The sequence below is a fragment of the Eleutherodactylus coqui genome, chromosome 4 (genome assembly GCF_035609145.1).
Source record: "Eleutherodactylus coqui strain aEleCoq1 chromosome 4, aEleCoq1.hap1, whole genome shotgun sequence".
NCBI lineage: Eukaryota > Metazoa > Chordata > Amphibia > Anura > Eleutherodactylidae > Eleutherodactylus > Eleutherodactylus coqui.
Window position 1 is genome coordinate 3,695,667 of NC_089840.1, and position 20,018 is coordinate 3,715,684.

The 20,018-nt window shown below is 44.5% G+C and overlaps 1 protein-coding gene across 1 annotated transcript in view; it reads right to left on the minus strand.

Annotated features, from left to right (window-relative positions):
- Nucleotides 1-649: 649 nt before the first annotated feature.
- KCNJ15 (potassium inwardly rectifying channel subfamily J member 15) overlaps nt 650-20,018 on the minus strand; it is a 61,983-nt gene continuing 42,614 nt past the window's right edge. Inside the window, exon 2 of the mRNA XM_066598970.1 lies at nt 650-4,064. Within this exon, the coding sequence (XP_066455067.1) occupies nt 2,918-4,045 (1,128 nt within the window). The 5' untranslated portion in view covers nt 4,046-4,064 and the 3' untranslated portion in view covers nt 650-2,917. The remainder of the gene's footprint in view (nt 4,065-20,018) is intronic.

Genomic DNA, 20,018 nt, shown 5'->3' on the forward strand with positions numbered 1-20,018 from the left:
ACCGGGCGGGTGGGTGGGCGTCTTCTCTTGCTCAAATCCACCCTCTTCTCCTTGTGTCTCTCGACTTCTGGTTCCTTTTCTTCCGCTACCGTCCCTCTTCACATCCTGTCCTAGCTCCGCCCCCCTGTCCCGTTCGCTTTCTATTCAACCCCCTGTCCTATTCCTGTTCCCAGTCACCTGCTGTTTCCTTAGACAGCTCACAGCATACGAGGTGTGTGTGTGTGTGTGGTACTGTTGGGATGTGATAGGTCCCCTTGAACATTGATAGGGAGCCTAGACTGCTCTCATTTTATAGAAAATGAGATAGCAGGCAAAGATAGCCCCCGAGTTTTTCTCATCCTTTCAGAATCTCTGGTAGCCTAGCTTTAGTGAAAAATTAATTCTTAATTTTTCATTCCCGGGTGGTCTAGGGCAGTAAAGTGGTCAGGGCTAGATTCCATTGGCACATGAGCACAAAATTGAAATTTTTTTCACAAACATTTGTATAAGACCCTAATTTATCTGTTCTGACCGTACATTTCTTTTAAGAGTTATGAGAGAAAGTGAGCAAGACAAAGGGAGGAAAGTGCAGGGACAGGAGACACAATGATGTGCTCACCCCCTCACGGACATGTGATAGACTCTCAATATACGTAAACATACAATACCATTCATAATAAAATAATTTATTGCACAAAGTGTTTTTCAACATTTTTCAGGTTTTTTCTTATTGTTCCCACAAAGATTTGGAACTTCAATTTTGTTAAAACAGTTTTTGTTTTTTTTTAAGAAACTTTATTTTGTTTGTTCTTCGGTGATTTGGCAGATACTTGTTCATGCTCTATATATACTAATTATTCTACAGTTTAAAATTCATCCTAATCTTTAAAGGGCCACTTCAGCAAAAACACATTTTTCCATCCCTGCTCCCTCACCTGACTGCCTGTCACACTCTGGAGGTTTCCTCTGTGCGTTGCAGTCACATCCCTACAGTGCAGCCTCCTGTCTGATGCTTACTAGGCTCCATCTTGATGGTGAGATTTTTTACTTTCAGTTTCACATCTATCCCATGATGCATCAACACAGCATTAGCTGAGGCTGCACCATTTCTGCTTGATGGGGAAACAGTTTAAATATCATTATCTCCTCTAGTATACCTGTGTAAATCAGTAACTGTGTACTCTAGACAGTCTCTGTCGTAGATCCATGTAATAACATCATGCAAACAGATAAATCAACCAGTTTTGGAACACATAATCCCAAGTAGATCTGAGTTGGTCAGAAGTGAGATCACATGACTATCTGAGAAAAAAAAGAGGCCAGGAACTTCTGATAGAGAGTAATAACTCATGAAGATAACACCAGCCGACATATATATATATATATATATATATATATATATATATATATATATACATACATACACACACACACACACACACACACACACATATACACATACACAGTGGTGATAGCTGAATCATGAATGAACAGAAAATCATTGGAGTGGCCCTTTAAAGGGATTGTGTCAAGAGTACACCACTGTTCATATAACCAATTAGGGCATATGGACATTATGTACCGCCCTCTATGACCTGGGATGAAGACCTGTCCCCGTTCTGGTGGATCTTCTACTGCCCCGGTGAAAGGCATCCTGTAATACTACATTTGTAGCTGATTGTGGTTACTCAGCTGATTACCAGGACCTGGGGCAATCAGCCATTAGACCCCGGTCCTGTATTCTGAATTTTGGCACAAGCCGTTTAGGTTTTTATGTAAAATTCATATCTAATATTCTTAATATTGGCACAAAATGGAGAAATGTTTCTCAACTTTTTGAAATACATTGCATTCCTTCAGGCACTTTGCTGCATACGCTAAAAGCGCAGCATTAGGACAGGGCAACGTGTGCCACAAGCTGAGAACCTCGCACATAAAACATCAGTGAGACACGAGGACTGTAGGCCTAAGGAGCCATCAAAGCTTTACACAAAGGCTGCAGGTCAGTGGGTCGTAGTCTGTTTAGCTGTAGGTTTAGATGCCTAATCTGGTCTGTCTAAGGGCTCAGTCACATGGGCTCCGCCGATCCGCCCGCGTCTCTGGACAATAAGATGACCGCACTGCAGGTGCGAACGACTCTCCGCACCGGCCGGAAAAAAGAACGTATGGCTGGCAATAGAGCCGGTCACGCGGAGATTCGTCCGCACGCGGTGAGTCCGTCTTATCGTCCAGAAGCACGGGCGGATCAGCGCCCATGTGACTGAGCCCTAAGCCATACCGGACCTTGGATGTTAGTACACAGAATCCCTATGGTTGTGTACGAAGGACTTGTGGACACTCTGTGTGCTGGATCATGCCTCTATACGCCCGTATGATGGCATGTGATAACACGGACTGCAATTTATTTCCTCAAGGATATCATATAAGCTAAGAGAAAAGAAAACTCTGCATGTCTTGGATTAACGCGGGCTCACAGACCCATGGATCTCTACACAGATCTGTATTGTGACCACGTACATAAGACCTACGGGTCATTCAGTGTACTAAAGGAACCTGTGCACAAATCCTGGATCTTGGGCGGCACGTGGAGTCCTTTGGTTCTGTATTATGAGTCTTAAGGCACTCAATGGGTTAAATCATGGCTCCATCCGGTAACCTACATTGATTCTGTTTTCATAATACAGCAAGTAAATGAAAATATCATGTTTGTTCATGGATTCTATATAAACCATTAGAAAAATAACTCCGTTCTCCACTAGAACGCCATGGGTGCATACAACTTGGATCCATAATAGGGACATGTATGTAGGGCCGAAGGGTCTTCAACTCTAGAAATGGAACTCTTTAACAACAGTAGAACTTTACAAAATTCCTGCAATTAGACACCAGATTGGATGTACAACAATGATAAAAAACATTCTGCAGAGTCAAAGATAAGTCAAACATCGCTCTGTACTGACATCACCGAGAAGTGGTGCCGCTCCTTCTGTTCTTTCTGTCTTAGTTGCTCCTCCAATCTTTGCTTCTCGAAATTAGAGAAGTAGATTTTGTGTACCTCCCCACTCTTCCGGATCTTATCAAAATTACTGAAATCGGCAACATATTTCCCTTGTGAGGACAAAGAAACAACGGGAACAAATTCGTAACCCCAGAAGATCTCATCTGGAAGATATGATGTTCGACTCTGGCAGACTGTGCTGGTAGACTCCACAGTGGCATTGAGAAGAACAACAAGTTCAAATTCTTTGGTCTTTATGTTTTCGGGACTGAGATCTTTTAGCGGGCTGTGTTCATCCAGAACATGGTAGAACGTTAAGGGCAAGATTAAAAAGGGACTTTCAGAAGAAGAGTCTACATGGAAGCTCATGTTGGCTTGCTTGAGTAGGATCTTCTCCCCTTCCTTGGTTTCATATGAATGAAGAAGCTTTCCGTAGAGTTGACATTGTATTAAAAGACTCTTCCTCATGTTTGCCACCTGGACCACCAAGCACGTCTTTCCATTATGTTTTGTTACCACCGCTTTATTACTGAATTTTATCGTTTCTGCACGTTTTTTGGGTCTGGCAATTTTAGCAAGGAAAGTACCTGTGATGAAAATTTCAATCAAAGTCGTTAAGACCAACTGTGCCACAAGCAACACTATGGCCAAAGGGCATTCCTCAGTAATGTATCGGAACCCGTAGCCAATTGTGGTTTGTGACTCTAGAGAAAACAGGAAGGCACCAGTGAAGGAGTCAACATTCATCACACAAGGAGTGTGGTTGGACGTCAGGTCTCTCCGGACGTCTCCATGGACAACGGCAATAACAAAATAAATGACTCCGAAAAAACACCATGTCAGGAAAAAGGTTGCAGCAAACAGGGTGAGCTTATACCGCCACTTCATGTCAATCACAGTTGTCCATAAGTCTTGCAGGTACAGAAAAAAGACGCCATCGACTTTGTCGATTTTCACATTGCTGTGGCCGTTCTTTGATATTACCCTTGGTCTGTCCGGCTTCACTTCAGTTTGAATGTCTTCACCTACCAGCGGATAGCTGGACATGTCTGAATGGCTGCTGTCCATGGTCGGCACTGGATCAGTCCTAAAAGAAAATGCAGGAAATCATCATTCTATTAAAATATTACTTTAACAATCGCCCTTTGGCTGAAACCACCTAGGGACTAAATGTTGTCCTCACTGTAAAAGATGTGATCGCGACAAAACTTTAACCCCTTAAGGACCAAGCACAGTAAATATACAGCACTTGGTCCTGGGCTTTAATCCCTGCCAAAAGCAAAAATAGGGCGCGGGATTGAAGCCCCTGCTTCTGCAAACAAGCAGGAGCAGGTTGGGTCCTCAGCTGTTAGACACAGCTGAGGACCCACAGGAGAAACCACCTAGGGACTAAATGTTGTCCTCACTGTAAAAGATGTGATCGCGACAAAACTTTAACCCCTTAAGGACCAAGCACAGTAAATATACAGCACTTGGTCCTGGGCTTTAATCCCTGCCAATAGCAAACATAGGGCGCAGGATTGAAGCCCCTGCTTCTGCAAACAAGCAGGAGCAGGTTGGGTCCTCAGCTGTTAGACACAGCTGAGGACCCAGAGGAGAAGGGAGAAGCAACTTTTTAACCACTTCTGCCTCCTCCTTTCCCGGGTACATAGCACTCAACAAACTCTATATACTAAAAAGGGAAAGTGGAAGTATTACTTCCACTATGCAACCCGGTGATGACGTCACCCCAGGGAGTTCCCTGTTACAGCAGAGCTGCAGGGTCCTAGCAGACCCTGATCAGCTCTGCCAGTGACTATTGACACTAGAGGGGAATGTTTTCCCTGCAACTGGGGCTCCTATGGATGCGGCTCCTATGGATGCCCCAGCTACAGTGGAAAAGTGTGAAATAAAAAGAAAAGACCATGCGAATGTTCCCCAGAGGTCTTATATAGCGTCATGGGGGTCATAGATGGTAGAAAAAATATAGTTACTAAAATAAGATAAAAAAAAAAATATCACAGAATAAAATAAAAATATATACATAAAAAAAACATAACGACCATCCGGTGATGCAACCCAAACCGTCGCCATATGCACCCTGTAATCCAAAACTATACATATCATATATCAGAACATCCAAAACAAAATGAGGAACCCGGTCCCATACTTTATTTTAGCGTACTAATTAGAAAAAAAGCACAATATAAAAAACAAAAAGCTTTTTTAGCTTTTTACCCCCAATAAAACTAAGAAAACGGGGGGGGGGGGGGGGGGGGGAAGCCAGTAAAAAAAAGATGTTAACCCTTTCCAATCCAATTTGTATCCTGGTTTTCCTAGGGGGCTTACTCTTTTTCTGCTGTTATACAACGGCGCCATTTGCTGGCTAGAGCCAGTACTGCATGAGGTGACACGTTGGATAGGCTCCAACAGCAGAGAGGCTGGCAATATACAGCAAGAGAACCCCGGCAGAGTGTCTACCAACATCAGAGCTGTACAGCCTTAAATCCTAAAGTCTTCAGACGTCAGACAGTGGATTGGAAAGGGTTAAAAACTAGCCCTGTATGTCACAGGAAAAGACACGCAGAAAAATTTAATTTTGGTAGCTGAAGGAAATAAATAGGGCAGTAAAACCACCAGAGGGGTAAAATACCTAAAAAGTTTCTGGTCCTCGAGGGGTTAATGTTTCCTTATGAGACACAATAAAGCTCCCGGTGACCTAGCATGGACTTCCCTCATGGCCAAGTGTGTTTGGTCCTTGTTCCCCATAGATAAAGTCTGGCGTTACTGCAGTTTTGCCACCACTGGAGGGTAACGGGTTGGGATGCAGCCGCGGCCTAAATTACTTTTTCTTTTGAGAAACAAGTGATTGTAGTATGATAGCGGGGTCGTACCCTAACGGGGCAGTACGTGGTGGGAGCTGTGATACTAGGTACGGCCCAAGGAGCCTCCGACGCTGCTACTAACAAGCCCTAAGCTGGCCATACTCAGTAGATACTTGTGGGGGGAGTTCTCCTACCTTGATTGGGTCTGATGACAATCTAATTCTATCGGGACAGCAGGATTGTGCCTCAATGCCTAGAGGGACTGGACAAGCTAGATATTAACCTGTCTGTTCCTTCACTTTCCTGTAGACAACCCTACTGAGGGAAAAAAAGAGAATTCTGCTTAAAGGGCTGTCCAACTACTAATGGCCAATCTTTAGGGTAGGCCATCAATCGTAGATCTGTAGCTGTCCCAGACGCCTGTTGATCAGCTCTTTGCTGGGCTGATGCACTCTTGTACTGAGCTGATTTCTGCAGGAAGCATATACCTCTGTTCCACTGCAGTGGCCAGGCTTGGTATTACAGCCATTCATATTAAGACCTTGTTCACATGAGCTACAAAATCATCGCTATGTTTTGTAGCCTGAAAGAACCCATTGGATAGGATGGGCTTCACATACATGCGTTTTGTAGCAAGATTTTGTAGCCCGTGTGAACGAGGCCTAATGGTAACTTGGCCTGTAATACCAAGCCTAACCACTGCAGTGAGAATGGAGCTGTTTGCTTCCTGCATAAATCAGCTCAGTGCACAAGCACACAGTCCCAGAGAGCAGCTTACAGGTACGGGTGCGGGGCAGCAGACTCCACCAATCTACTATTGATGGTCTATCCTAAGGATAGGTCATTGATAGTTTGCAACTGGGCAACCCTTTAAGTCTCCTACACACAGGCATACAGAGATTGTTCCTCCTTCACCCTTTTCCCTTCTTCACCCCATCTGTTTTGTGTATATTACACCCACAATCATATATCTATATTATCTTGGCTCATTGGGAAGACACTGTGATATCCAAGAGCCAAATACCCAAATGGACTCTGGATCTGAAAGGGCTTATCAAGCCTTCAAAACTCGAAGGCCCATCCTCAGGATAGGCCATCAGTATCTGATTGGTGGGAGTTCACCACTTGGAACCCCCACGAGCAGCTGATTAAAGGGGCGAGCACTGCAGCTCTTCAATCTTTACATCTGAGCATGATCTTGTGAGCGCTCAGAGTGCCATATTTTCATAGTGGCCATTCTAAGTACTGCAGTCTTGTCTCACTGAAGTGAATGCAGTACTCAGAAGGGCCTTTATAAAAAGCATGAACAGGACTGTGCTCACATGTAAACATTGAAAAGGCTAAAGCATTTGTGTGAGAGCCACGGTCCCTTCAACCAGCTGATGAGTGCAGGTCCCGAGAGGCTGATGCCCAGTGATCACATGTTAAGGGCCTCTCCTGAGGCTGGATCACCCCTTTAAGGCAGCCCTATACAGATGTGCACTTCCATACCTTTCACCTTTGCTGGATGTGTTCAGATGTGTCTGCCATGAGATGAGCAGTTGTAACATAATGTTGTGACACCCCATCACGAGATGTCTGTCCTATATGTGTCTACTGTGGCCATCTGCTTGGGTTTTAGTAGAATGTCGCAATATTGTGTTGAATTGGTTTCATAAGCAATTAGGACTAAAGTAAGGAGGACACATCTGTACATTTGATGAAAGTTGACTCAATATGCCAGCTTCGGCCAACCATCTGATGGGTAAGGGGGTGCCCGACTCTCCTTCGACTGCAGATGTCTGAGAAAAGAAGGCTTGGGCATGTTGAGCTTCAATATGCCCTATCAGTTTGTATCCTAGAGGAGATGCCATCAGAGCCGTCTGACAGCGGCTTCCTATAGTGAACACTTGCACACTTAGCCGAGATGAGAATGCGTGTTTACGGGAAACGGGAGGGGTGGGAGGGGGAGAGGCTAAAGCTGTTGGCCAATCAAACATTCAGCCGCCAGCTATCTCCCTTTTAATAGAAGCAACAATCTGGCAGAAAAACTGCTCTAATTCAGGGGTCACGAATACCGAGGAGAGCCGAGGCCTTCATGACGGATCCCTTCTAAGCGTCCGATCCGGGAGAAGCTGCGTGTTCCTTCCACACGTGTGCACAGGGTGATGGTGGCATACTGAGCCTCGTGTCTCCCAGCTGTAGATCACAGACTGCCGTCTCTACTGTACTTTATTTACAGTCCATATCAGCCGAGGACCATCAAACACCCCTATCAGCACCTCCTCCAGTTATCTCACCAGACGCCCAGGGCTGATGTTCTTGTACAAACCAGTTCATCTGTTTTCCTTTGGCCTTCATGGTCACATCTTTACCTTGCAGATATTATCACCTTGCAGAAATCACGCTGGTAGGTGGATCCACAAACAGATCCCTCGGTACAACACCGCCGCGATTATCCGTCGCCGCCGCTGTCAGAGGGCTTCTTGGTTTTTGCGGGGCGAGTTGTAATTTTCAATGGTGCTATTTAATATGCCGTATAATGTACTAAAAACTTTTTTAAAAAGTGGAGTAAAATGGGAAAAAAACTGGCATTCCGCCATCTTTCGGTGCGTCTTGTTTCCACGACGCACAAACTGCAGCAAACATAACCTGATGACTTTACTCCACGGGTCGGTGCGGTTACTGCCGTACCAAACGTATACCGTAGTTCTTTTTGCTGAACTACTTTTTTCTTATAAAGACATTTCATTTATTATTTTCTGCCGCCATCATCTGAGCGCAATAACTTTTTATTTTTCTGTCAGCATAGTTTCCGTTGGTTTTATTGGAGTTCATACAACTTTTTGATCGCTTTTTATTGCATTTTTTCTTGGAGACGGGGGGACCAAAAAAAGTGCATTTCTGGCGTTCTTTATTTTTTATTTTTTGGACAACATTCACCATGCGGGGTTAATAATATGTTACTTTGATAGATCAGACTTTTAGGGACGCAGGGATACTTATTATGTATTTTTATTTTATTATTTAGATTCTTTTATTGTAAATATAGCAAAAGGGGCTTTTTTTTCTAACGTATTCCTTTTTTTTTTAACAATTGGTAAAACTTTATTATTCCTATTTTTACTTTTTTTAGCCCCCCTAGGGGACCATAACTAGCGATGCTTTGATCACTCCTGCAGTATGATGTAATGCCATAGCATTACATCACACTGTGATCAGGCAGGCAGTCTATCAGGCTACCCCACGGAGACAGCTTGATAGGCATTCTGCCAAGACAGCCCTGGGGCCTTTAAGAAGGCCCCCGGCTGCCACGACACCTGCACGGCTCCCTGCGATCTCACCACGGTAGGGCCGTACGGGACCCCCAAACATTGTTCGGGGCATTTAAAGGGTTAACAGACACGATTGGCCACGCAGCTGTTGCCGCCGGGTGTCAGCTGTAATAAACACACTGTATGAAGAGAGATCACTGCACAATCTCTATTCATACATACCCCGACCCTGCGGGACGTAACTGTACGTCCTATAGCAAGAAGGTGTTAACCCTTCGCAATCCAATTTTGGATTCAGGGTTTGCTAGGGGGATTTCGCTTTCTGCCATTATACAATGGCGCCGTCTGCTGGCTAGAGCCAGTACTGCGGTATGGGACATGTTGGAGAGGGCACTGACAACACAGCTGCCAGTAATATACAGTAAGAATACCCTGCCGGACGTCCTCCGACATCGGAGCTGTACAGCCTTCAATCAGAATGTCTTCAGATGTCAGACAGTGGATTGGAAGGGGTTAAAAGACTGTTGGCCATGTAAAAGGGCCTTTACACCTAACAGGGAGAAAACAAACAGAGGACTTCAACTTCACTTTGCAATAACGCAGATATAAACAAAAAAATCAGCAGCTCCCAGATCCAGAAGCCAACTTAAAAAATGACCAAAGTGATGTGATTGGACAGACAGGACTCCACAAACATCAGGGTAACAGCCCAATTCACAGACAGGGGGAACACTAAGGGAATACAGACGAACGACAAAAGGACACCTAAAGCAAAGACAAACCCCGGAACATAAACCTTAAACTGACGGACTACCAGGAACAAAGTGGCCAGTGTGACTATGTGATAAGGCCACTGCACCAAGACCCCGTAGCATGACCCATGGACCGCGATAGTACCTCCTCTCTGAGAAGAGGCGGCTCATTATGGTTCTGATGATGAAAAGCCCTAACTAGGTGACTGGCAGTAACATCGGCGGATGGTACCCATGTCCTTTCATCAGGTCCGTGTCACCACCAATGCACCAAATGCTGCAAGGATTCCTAACTGAAGGAGAGACAATAATTGAACCTCCCCATCCACAATAACTGGAGGAGAATATTCCCCACCCACTGGACAAACGTACCTCCTAATCACTGAATTATGGGAAACATGGGTAATTTTGAGAGCACCTGGGATCTCTAGTCTAAACAGCACAGGGTTAATGATCTCCTTGCTCTTGTAGGGACCAATAAAATGCAGGCCCAGTTTATAAGAAGGTACTTTCAGCTTGATATTCTTAGAAGGCGACCACACCAAATCGCCAACTCTAAGAGTATCCCTCCCCCCTGACCGCCTGCTACCGGCCCCAATCCTGTAGCCTCTTACAGAGCTTTTAGAATTTCTCTGCACTTCCAACCAAACATTCTTGAGATGTGAAGAAAATTCATTCATTCTCTTTAGCAACCTCAGAAAGAAATCTCGAAAAAGAACCAAAATACAGATGAAAACCATAAATACAAAAAAGGAGAAGTGCCCGCTGACTCCAAAGACCGATCATTCAATGCAAACTCTGCCAAAGCTAAAAACCACGACCAATCCTCATGATTGTCAGAAACAAAACACTGCAAATATTGCTCAAGGCTTGCTTACATTTCTCCATTTGGCCATTGGTCGTTAGATGATAAGCCGAGGAAAAAGACAGATGAATTTTTAATCGACAGCACAGAAAAACGCCAGATTCCAGACATAAACTGGACCCCCCAAACTGAGACGATATGAGACCGCAACCCATGTAACCTGACCACATAAGTCAAGAACAGTTTAGACAATGTTTTACCATCAGGAAGACTAGGTAGAGCAGTCAAATGACACATCTTGCTAAATCGGTCCACCACCACCTAAACAACTATGTGGACCATATTATGGCAGATCAGTAATGAAATCCATGGACAAGTGAGTCCAAGGTTTCTCCAGAACAGGCAAAGGTAAAAACTTTCAGACGGAAGATTCCAGGGAGACTTGGCTCTAGCACAAACCTCGAAGGAAGAGACAAAACTAAAAACATCCAGTCCAATGGCCGTCCACCAGAAGATTCTAGATATTAGCCTCTTAGTATTGTTGATACCCTGATGACCATCAAGAACAGAGCTATCCATCTCAGACAATAACTGGAGTCTTCTATGTACAGGGACAAAAAGCTTTCCCTCTGGAAAGTTTGGCGGGCAAAATCCTGTGCCTTACAGATCTGTTACTCCAGATCCAAAGAAACAGGAGACACCACTACCCTTTCAGACAAAATGGGTGCAGAAGGTTCGTCAGAGACTACTGGCAGAAAACTCCTGGAGAGAGCATCTGCCTTGATATTTTTGGAACCAGGGCGATATGTGACAAAGTCAAACCGAGAAAAGAATAATGACCGCCGAACCTGTCTAGGGTTAAGTCTTTTCTCAGACTCCAAATGCATCAGATTCTTGTGGTTAGTAAAAACTGTCAATTTATATTGGGCCCACTCCAAAAGATGCCGACACTCCTCGAAAGCCCATTTAATAGCCAACAATTTTCTTTCTCCAATAGCATAATTTGTTCCATTGCAGCAAACTTCCATGAAAAGAAAGCACAGGGATGGCGCTCTTGAGACAGAACTGCCCCCCTTCCCCCTTCGAAGCATCCACCTCCACCACAAAAGGTTTAGAAGAATCAGGTTGGATAAGAACAGAAGACGAAGAGAAACGCCTTCAGAGTCTTGCAAGCTTCCACAGTGCTAGAGGACCACTCTGAAGAAAAGGCACCTTTCTCAGTCATGTCTGTCAAAGGCTTTACCATCAATGAAAATCCCTGTATAAACATTCGGTAAAAAGTAGCAAAACGCAAAAATCTTTGATGTCCCTTCAAATTCATAAGCTGCGCCCAGTCCACCACGCCCATACCTTGGACGAGTCCATTTTAAAACCACGTGGTGTGATAATATGACCCAGAAAAGAAATCTCCGGCACTACAACACCACATTTCTCTCTTCTCACTAACAACTCATTCTTCCGAAGGGCGTGCAAGACTTAACGGACCTGCAAAGAATAACTGAGAATAAGAAGATCATCCGGGTGCACCAACACAAAGTGTCCAATGAAACCTTGAAGAACTTCATTGATAAAAGCCTGGGACACCGCAGAAACATTGGACAAACTAAATATTCAAAATGGCCCTCAGGGGTATTGAAGGCCGTCTTCCACCATCCCCCTCCTTGATTTAGATTAAATTATATGGTCTATGCAAATTCAATTTGGAGAACCAACGTGCACCCCTTAATTGACAGAATAGGTCAGGTATGAGGGGTAACGGATACGGATTGTGTTTAGTAATCTTATTAAGTTCTCTGAAATCCAAACAAGGTTGAAGACCCCCATCCTTTTTTTAACAAATGTGCCCCTTCTTGAGACTGTCAGTTCTAGAATCTTTGAGAGTTTGTCACACTGAACCAGACAGCTTGTTCATACGGCTCCTAGGTAATTTACAATCTGGGATAAGATCAATAGCACAATCATATACCCCATGGGGAGGGAGTTATAAGGCAATTCAGCTGTCTGAACGGAGGAAATGTTAATTGACATACAGCTTGGCCAATACGCAAATTTCCACTTATTAATAACCCCCCTGCCCCAATCAATAACAGGATTGTGTAACTTCAGCCAGGGCAATCCCAACACCACCGGAGTAGGAAGAGGCTCCATAACAAACAAAGCTTTTCAGCATAAATAACCCAATCTTCAAACAAACCTCTGGAACACAAAATTTCAAACATCCTTGGGAGAGTGGAATCAATAGTGGACACAGGAATGGGACGGGTCAGAGGCTTTAGGCCAAGTCCCAAACTCTCAGCCACGTCACACTGAACCAGATTAACCCCGGCTCCCCTATCTAGAAACACCATCACTGGGGAATTCCCTGTGGTAAGGACAAACTTAGCGGGAAGAAGTAGCCTGCAAGATGATACCCAGGCAATCTGTGGACCAGGAGGAACTTCCCACTTAACCTTCAGAACAGCTAGTTTTCCAGCAGAGAGCCTCAGATTCAACACACCCAAACCAAATGACTAAAACAGCTGCAGAAAAAATTGTGACTATCGGCCCACTGCCTCCGCGGTCATATCTTCTAGATAACGAGCCCAATTGTATTGGTTCCTCAGCAACTGGGGATTCTGCAGGTACTACCATGGTAAGCTCAGAACTATGCTCTCTCACTCGCCGACCGATAATGATGGCCAGAGACATAGCATGGTCCAAAGCCTTACGAACTGGATTTGAAAGCATCAAATTTTTAATGTTGTTACACAAAGCAAAATTAAAATGGACTCCGTTAACACTGGCTCATTCTATTGAGTTTCCATGGCCCAACAACGAAACTCAGCATAGAAGTCTTCAATAGATGACTTCCACTGACGCAGGCTTCTAATTTTACTCTCGGCAGAGAAGTTCTATCAGGGTTGTCATAAACCAAACCCAAAGCCGAGAAAATATTATCCATCAATGCCAGAGCCTCAGAGGAGGGAGACAAGGAGAAGGCCCAAGCCTGTAGGTCACCCTGTAATCTTGAGATGATAATTCTAACATCTGAGACCCGTCACCCAAAGAGATAGGATGCAAATTAAAGTAAAGTTTAAAGATTCTTTGAAGGTCACAAACTCCTGCCGTTCGCCTGAAAAGTGATCGGGTAGATCCAATTTAGGCTTTTTCACTGAGCCCCTTCTACCCGAATACTGCTGTTTGATACTGACTACCTCTAAGGAGAGAAATCTGAGCTGATGAGATAATTCCTCTATGGAATCCATGATGAAACTACCAAAAAAAAGTGCACCCACTTCGGAAAAATGAATGGCTCATTATTCTATCACATTCGCCCTGAATGCAAAACGCACCACGTGCCGGACGAACGCGAGGCTGTGTTCACGCAGGGAGCAACCCATGACTCGCAGTGCAGAAATGATAGCATACGGCCTCATGCCCACGGTCGCATCAGACTCTGCCAGCAGAATTTCGCAGCGGAGTCCGACACAGCACCCACCACCAAAGACCCCATAACTCACCTCTATGTATCCGCTGCGCAAGTCCTTTTCGGAGAACCATCGCGCATACACAGTGCAGCGCATGACGCAGCGGCGGTGGGCCTGAATCGGGTAAGAATTTCCTCCCCTTGGAATACCCCTTGAAACACAAATTCCACATCATGAACCAATTCAGATGTGACTGCCTCCTGTGTGATTACTGGAAAGAGATGGTCATACATATAGGATAACCACCCGCCACCATGACATTTCCTTTTTTGGGTGTGAGTTCATCAGAGGTGCCATCTTTAGCTATTGAGGCTGATGTGCCATAAGCAACCACATAGGCCATACACCCTTAGGGCTGGCCTTAGTGTGGACATAATCTAACATTGAAAAAATTAAAAGTTGTCATGAGACCACAAAATTTCTGGGATTATACAGCATGGAACGATAATTATAGCTGTGTGCATGAGAACTTAGTGTAGACATGCAGTGTCCCAGAGTTGGGCACTACAGAAGGTCAAGTAGTTGCTTTTATTGAAATATGTATGTATTACTTTAAGACTGTTAAATGCTTGCTTGTTACTCATGTTCTGCCTGAGAACTCACTGTGAACCCCGTGGGCAAGTCAGGTAGCAAGGAGATAGCTGTCCTGTGATTGGGGAAAGAGACCTCCGAACTGGTTGGTTGAAAGAAGTGACTTGGGAAAAAGGGGAAGCGTCAGTGAGAGAGGGAGGGAGTCGGAGTAGAGTTGTTGAAGAGAGAGGAAAGCAAGATTAGGAGAAAGAAAAGCCAGTGCAGTGAGAAGGAAGAGGTGTGAGTACAAAAAGGAGTATTGTGATTAGGAGAGAAAGAGATCAGGAAAGATAGCTTATATGTGCAAGACAGATAGAGAAAAAAGAATAATCGAAGAAGAAAGTAAAAGAAACAGTTTGGGTAACAAAAGCAGAAGAAGAAGAAAGGAGATTTACATTTAAAGTATAAATGGAAGAGAGAAGAGGAAGGGTAAGAATATAGTGGTCAGAAGTAGTCCCTGTACTTATATTATTATGGAGCCCAAGTGTACAGATGTGGTTCCTGTACTTACCAGCAGTTATCTCCCTCAAAGTGCATCCATTCCTAATGTGTGAAGCAGAATTTACTGGAGATCCATTGATGCAAATAAATTGTTTTACTGTTTAACGTTAATTCTGACTCCTGGAGTTTTTTCTCCCCACCCCACTATCTGCACTAAGGCACCACACCGCACTCCAGGTTTCAGCCTGTATACGGGCTGGTGTCACGAACTTGACATCTATAATCATAGAATGGTAGAGTTGGAAGGGACCTCCACGGTCATCGGGTCCCACCCCCTGCTCAGTGCAGGATCACTAAATCATCCCAGGCAGATGTCTGTCCAGCCTTTGTTTGAACATTTTCATTGAAGGAGAACTCCCCACCTCTTGTGGTAACCTGTTCCACTCATTGATCCCCTCACTGTCTAATATCTAATCTGTGTCTCCTCCCTCTCAGTTTCATCCCATTGCTTCTAGTCTTTCCTTGTACAGATGAGAATAGGGCTGATTCTTCTGCACTGTGACAGCCCTTCAGATATTTGTAGACCGCTATTAAGTCTCCTCTCAGCCTTCTCTTCTGCTAAACATTCCCAGATCCTTTAACCGTTCCTCATTGGACATGATTTGCAGTCCACTCATCATCTTGGTAACTTTTTTCTAAACTTGCTCCAGTTTGTCTATGTCTTTTGTGAGGTGAGGTGATATCCAGATATAGTGACAGCAGCTCAAATCCAGGTGCAATAAAAAGAATTTTCTTTATTCCATCAGTAAAATCTGCAACGTTTCCGCCATTGCAATGGCCTTTCTCGCAAGCTTGTGAGGTGAGGTGCCCAGAACTGGACCCAGTATTACAGATGAGGTCTGACTAAGGATGAGTAGAGGGGGATAATGACCTCACGTGATCTAGACTCTATGCTTCTCTTAATACATCCCAGAATTGTGTTTGCCTTTTTGACTGCTGCATCACATTGTTGACTCATGTTCAGTCTATGATCTATTAGTATACCCAAGTCTTTTTCACATGTGCTGCTGCTTCGCCCAATTCCTCCCATTCTGTATGTGCTTTTTTCATTTTTCTTGCCCAGATGTAGGACTTTGCATTTCTCCTTGTCAAATATCATCCTATTAGTCATCGCCCACTGTGCAAGCTTTCCTAGATCTGTTGGAATCCTCCCTCTCTCTTCCTTAGTGTTAGCTTTGTGTCATCAGCAGATTTGATCAGTTTCCCACAATTCCCTCCTGCAGATCATTTATAACAATGTTGCCCAACACTGGGCCTAGGGCAGAGCCTTGTGGTCCCCACTTGATACATTCTTCCACTTGGATGTGCAGCCATTTATGACCACTCTTTAAGTACGATCACTCAGCCAGTTGTGAATCCACCTAACAGTTGCCTTGTCAATCCCAGATTTGGTCATTTTTTCAATAAGTATGGTATGAGATACTTTGTCAGATGCTTTACTAAAGTCAGGATATACTATATCCACCGCATTTCCCTGATCAACCCAGTCGGTGATTTTGTCATAGAAGGAAATTAGACCCATATGGCATGACTTGTTTGTTACAAACCCATGCTGGCTCTGGTTAATTACTCAATTCTCATGCAAGTACTTGCATACATGCTGTTTAATAATTTGTTCAACTATCTTTCCCAGTATAGAAGTCAGGCTCACAGGCCTGTAGCTTCCTGGATCCACCTTCTTCCCTGTTCTCCTGGAATTGTCACAGATTATGGCGAATGGTTCAGCAATTACCTCTGCTGCTTCCTTTAGCATCCTAGGATGTTATTCCTTGAATTCATTGCTCTCTCTCTGCTTTAGATAGCCTGCATTCTTTTATTCCCCCAATACCACAGGGAAGATCAGCTGATGTTACATCTACTGTCTCAGAGAAAACAGATACAAAATAAGAATTTAAAAGTTCGGCCTTCTCAACATTATTCTTACCAATTCACCATTTTCATCCTGTAATCATCCAATAGTATCTTTGACTTTTCTTTTGCTGTTGGCCTCTCTTACAAGCCTCAATTCATTATCAGCTTTATCTTCTCTGACACTTGCCCTACAGTTTCTGCAGACCTCATTATATTCTACTTTAGATATTCCCTCCTCTTTCCATTTGAGAGATTCCCAACAAATGTCTGGATGGGTAAAATCTCCCATGATCACTATGTTGGGCTTCTTTGAGACCTTGGCCATCTGATGTAGAATGAGTTCCTCCATATCTTCTGCTTGTCCAGGCGGCCTATAGTAAATGCCTACAATGGTGTCCTTTGTTGTTCTCTCCCTGTATTCTTACCCAAACAGTTTCTACTGAACTCCCAGCTCTGAAGCTTGAATCTCTGTGGAGATGAATGTTCTCCTAACATACAACACAACACCTCCCCCCCTTTTATTAGGTCTGTTTCCTATAAATACATTGTATCCTACAAGCCTTGTATCCAATCATGTGTATCATCCCACCAAGTGTCCGTGATGCTGAAGACATCATATTTCTCTTCCTGTGTTCGGAGCTCCAATTCCCCTTGTTTGTTTCCCAGCTCTGGGCATTTGTGTAGAAACATGTTAGTTTGTGATCAGGGTCTCTTGTTCCTCTACTTTCCTTCTGAATTTTTTGTCTTTGTTCTTTCCACTTCTAATAGCGAGGGTCTCAGATGTATTAATTAGCTGTATATTTTACCTGGCCTTTCACTTCCTTTCCCATATTGTTCTAGTGTAAAGCTCTATACAACCATACCCTATATATAACCATATCTATACAACCATACCCTGCCCAACTGTCGGGTAGCATCAAAACGCCATAATTAGACTTTATTTTTTACATTGTCAGTAGCCGTCATTTGTGAGGAGTAGCAGCGGAGCCACCGCCACCATTGACGCACCACCAACCCCCCCACCCCCCACACCCCATATTCGTGTCTACTACAGATGACTACTAGAGTGCCACCCCACATGGAATACAGTGCTTGATACGTGAGGAGAGACAACGTTCCCTGGACCGTTTAATAAAAAGGTAGCAGATTACTAGAAGTTCTGCCCCCTTGAATGATGGGCAGTGGTACAGCAAGCACATCACCTGCCAACAAAGTAGGAATGGCAATATACAGTATATACACCAGACAGCACTACTGGTGCAGAGGTGTGGTGTATGCCACATGGTGTGGCCATATTCCCTTGCTAGGTTTCTAGTTTGGGCCCCCTAAATGTGAAAAAGCAGGGGAACCTATGTGGAGCTTTGCTGTGGTGGCCACTGCAGAAGGATAGCAGAGTACCTGGCTAGGGACATGGAACTGGGCCACCACAGCTTCCGTGACCAGAGGACGGCTGGCACTGTGAGCTCCCATGTACAGGAGGAGAGGACGTCTCTCTCAGTCATTATTGTAGCAAAGTACAGCGCATGGGAGGTGAAGGAGCCTACCTACCTGGGTGCCATGGAAGAAGGACCCAGGCTCATGAATGCCATGGCCTACTGTATACTGTAACGCAGGATTGTCTGCGCCCTCTCTGTGGCTGGCTATGGATGCAACAAGCTGTGAGCCCCAATGGGCAGGAACCTCCCTGCAACGTGCGCAGTCTGGAGCACACTACTGCCCAGTATAATGAAAATGAATGGAGAACAGCAGCCCAATGTAGAATATTATCCCAGTGTCAGTGAAGACCCCATAGGGACTAGGACTGTCCAGTCACCGCTAACATTGCACCTAGTGATGTGGATACAAATACTTCGCCAAGAGATTGTTACCCCATGTGGCTAGAAGGCCAGTGGTAATTGTTGGTGCATTGTTTAAATTGTAGCGCACTCCCATGGAGGAAACGCCTATGTAATGCAGGACACAATAGAAATACACAGTATGGATGATATGGCTGCCATCTTCATTCTCTGCATCTGTCATGTCCATTACTATACCCATAGCTGATCCTGTAACGTAGCTGGATATTCATCACTTCGGCTCCGCATTACACCATTTGTATGGACAGCTGTAGTATCTTTGGCAATAAGACATATTTGAAGAAGCGATATTTCTAGCAGATGTTTTGTACAACCTGCCAGGACCCAACAGTAACCCCAAGTTCATCTGTCTGATGCCTCCCAAAATACACAGAGTATAAGTCAGAGATTACCAGAACTGCGCTACCATCTGCTGTATTAACCGCAAACGGGGCCAAACAGAGCCAATAAGGATGAAGATGAAAAGACGAAGGAGGGAGGGATGGATATGAGATAGATAGATAGATAGTGTAGTGGCCCAGAGTTAGTGGGGCCCCTCCATAATGTGTGCAATTGTCTTGTCCGTGTCTTAATTGTAGTATGCATTTGGTATGTGTATTGCACCTCTGCAGCACTGAATGGGTTGGGTTATGTCTGGAAATGTAGCATGTTGTGTGTCATGTGACCTTGTGATATATTTGTGTTGGCAAGATGCAGTGCAAGGAGTTTTTGGAATGCTTGCAAAGAGGTGGACATGCCAGTTTGAGTTGGTCTTACAAGTGTCAGCAAGTTAGCAAGAGTCAGTGAGTGAACCCCACAGAGATTAATCGGTCTGTGTGTGGAAGATGGAAGAAGCTGAGTGATTCCCTTCTACTCGGCCTGGGCCTATTCTACCCAGGATGAGCCAGTGCTACCACTAAGTACTGAGTGAGAAAGAAAGAAGGACCGCTGCTGGAGAAAGGGAAAACACCAGAAGCGTGAGTGTAGACCGGTAGAGCATTGGAGGGAAAGAGTCGCAGGTAGGGGGATCATACAGATGACTAAGACTATGCATTGTCCGGATTGCCCCAAGAATCCTCCTGGTCACACCAGCTTTTGGAAGTGTAATTTGTACCAAACTACTGTTATATGTTGAAATTGCTGAAGTTACAGTAAAACGGACATTACCGACCATTCCCGGTTTGTCCAGAAATTATCCCTGT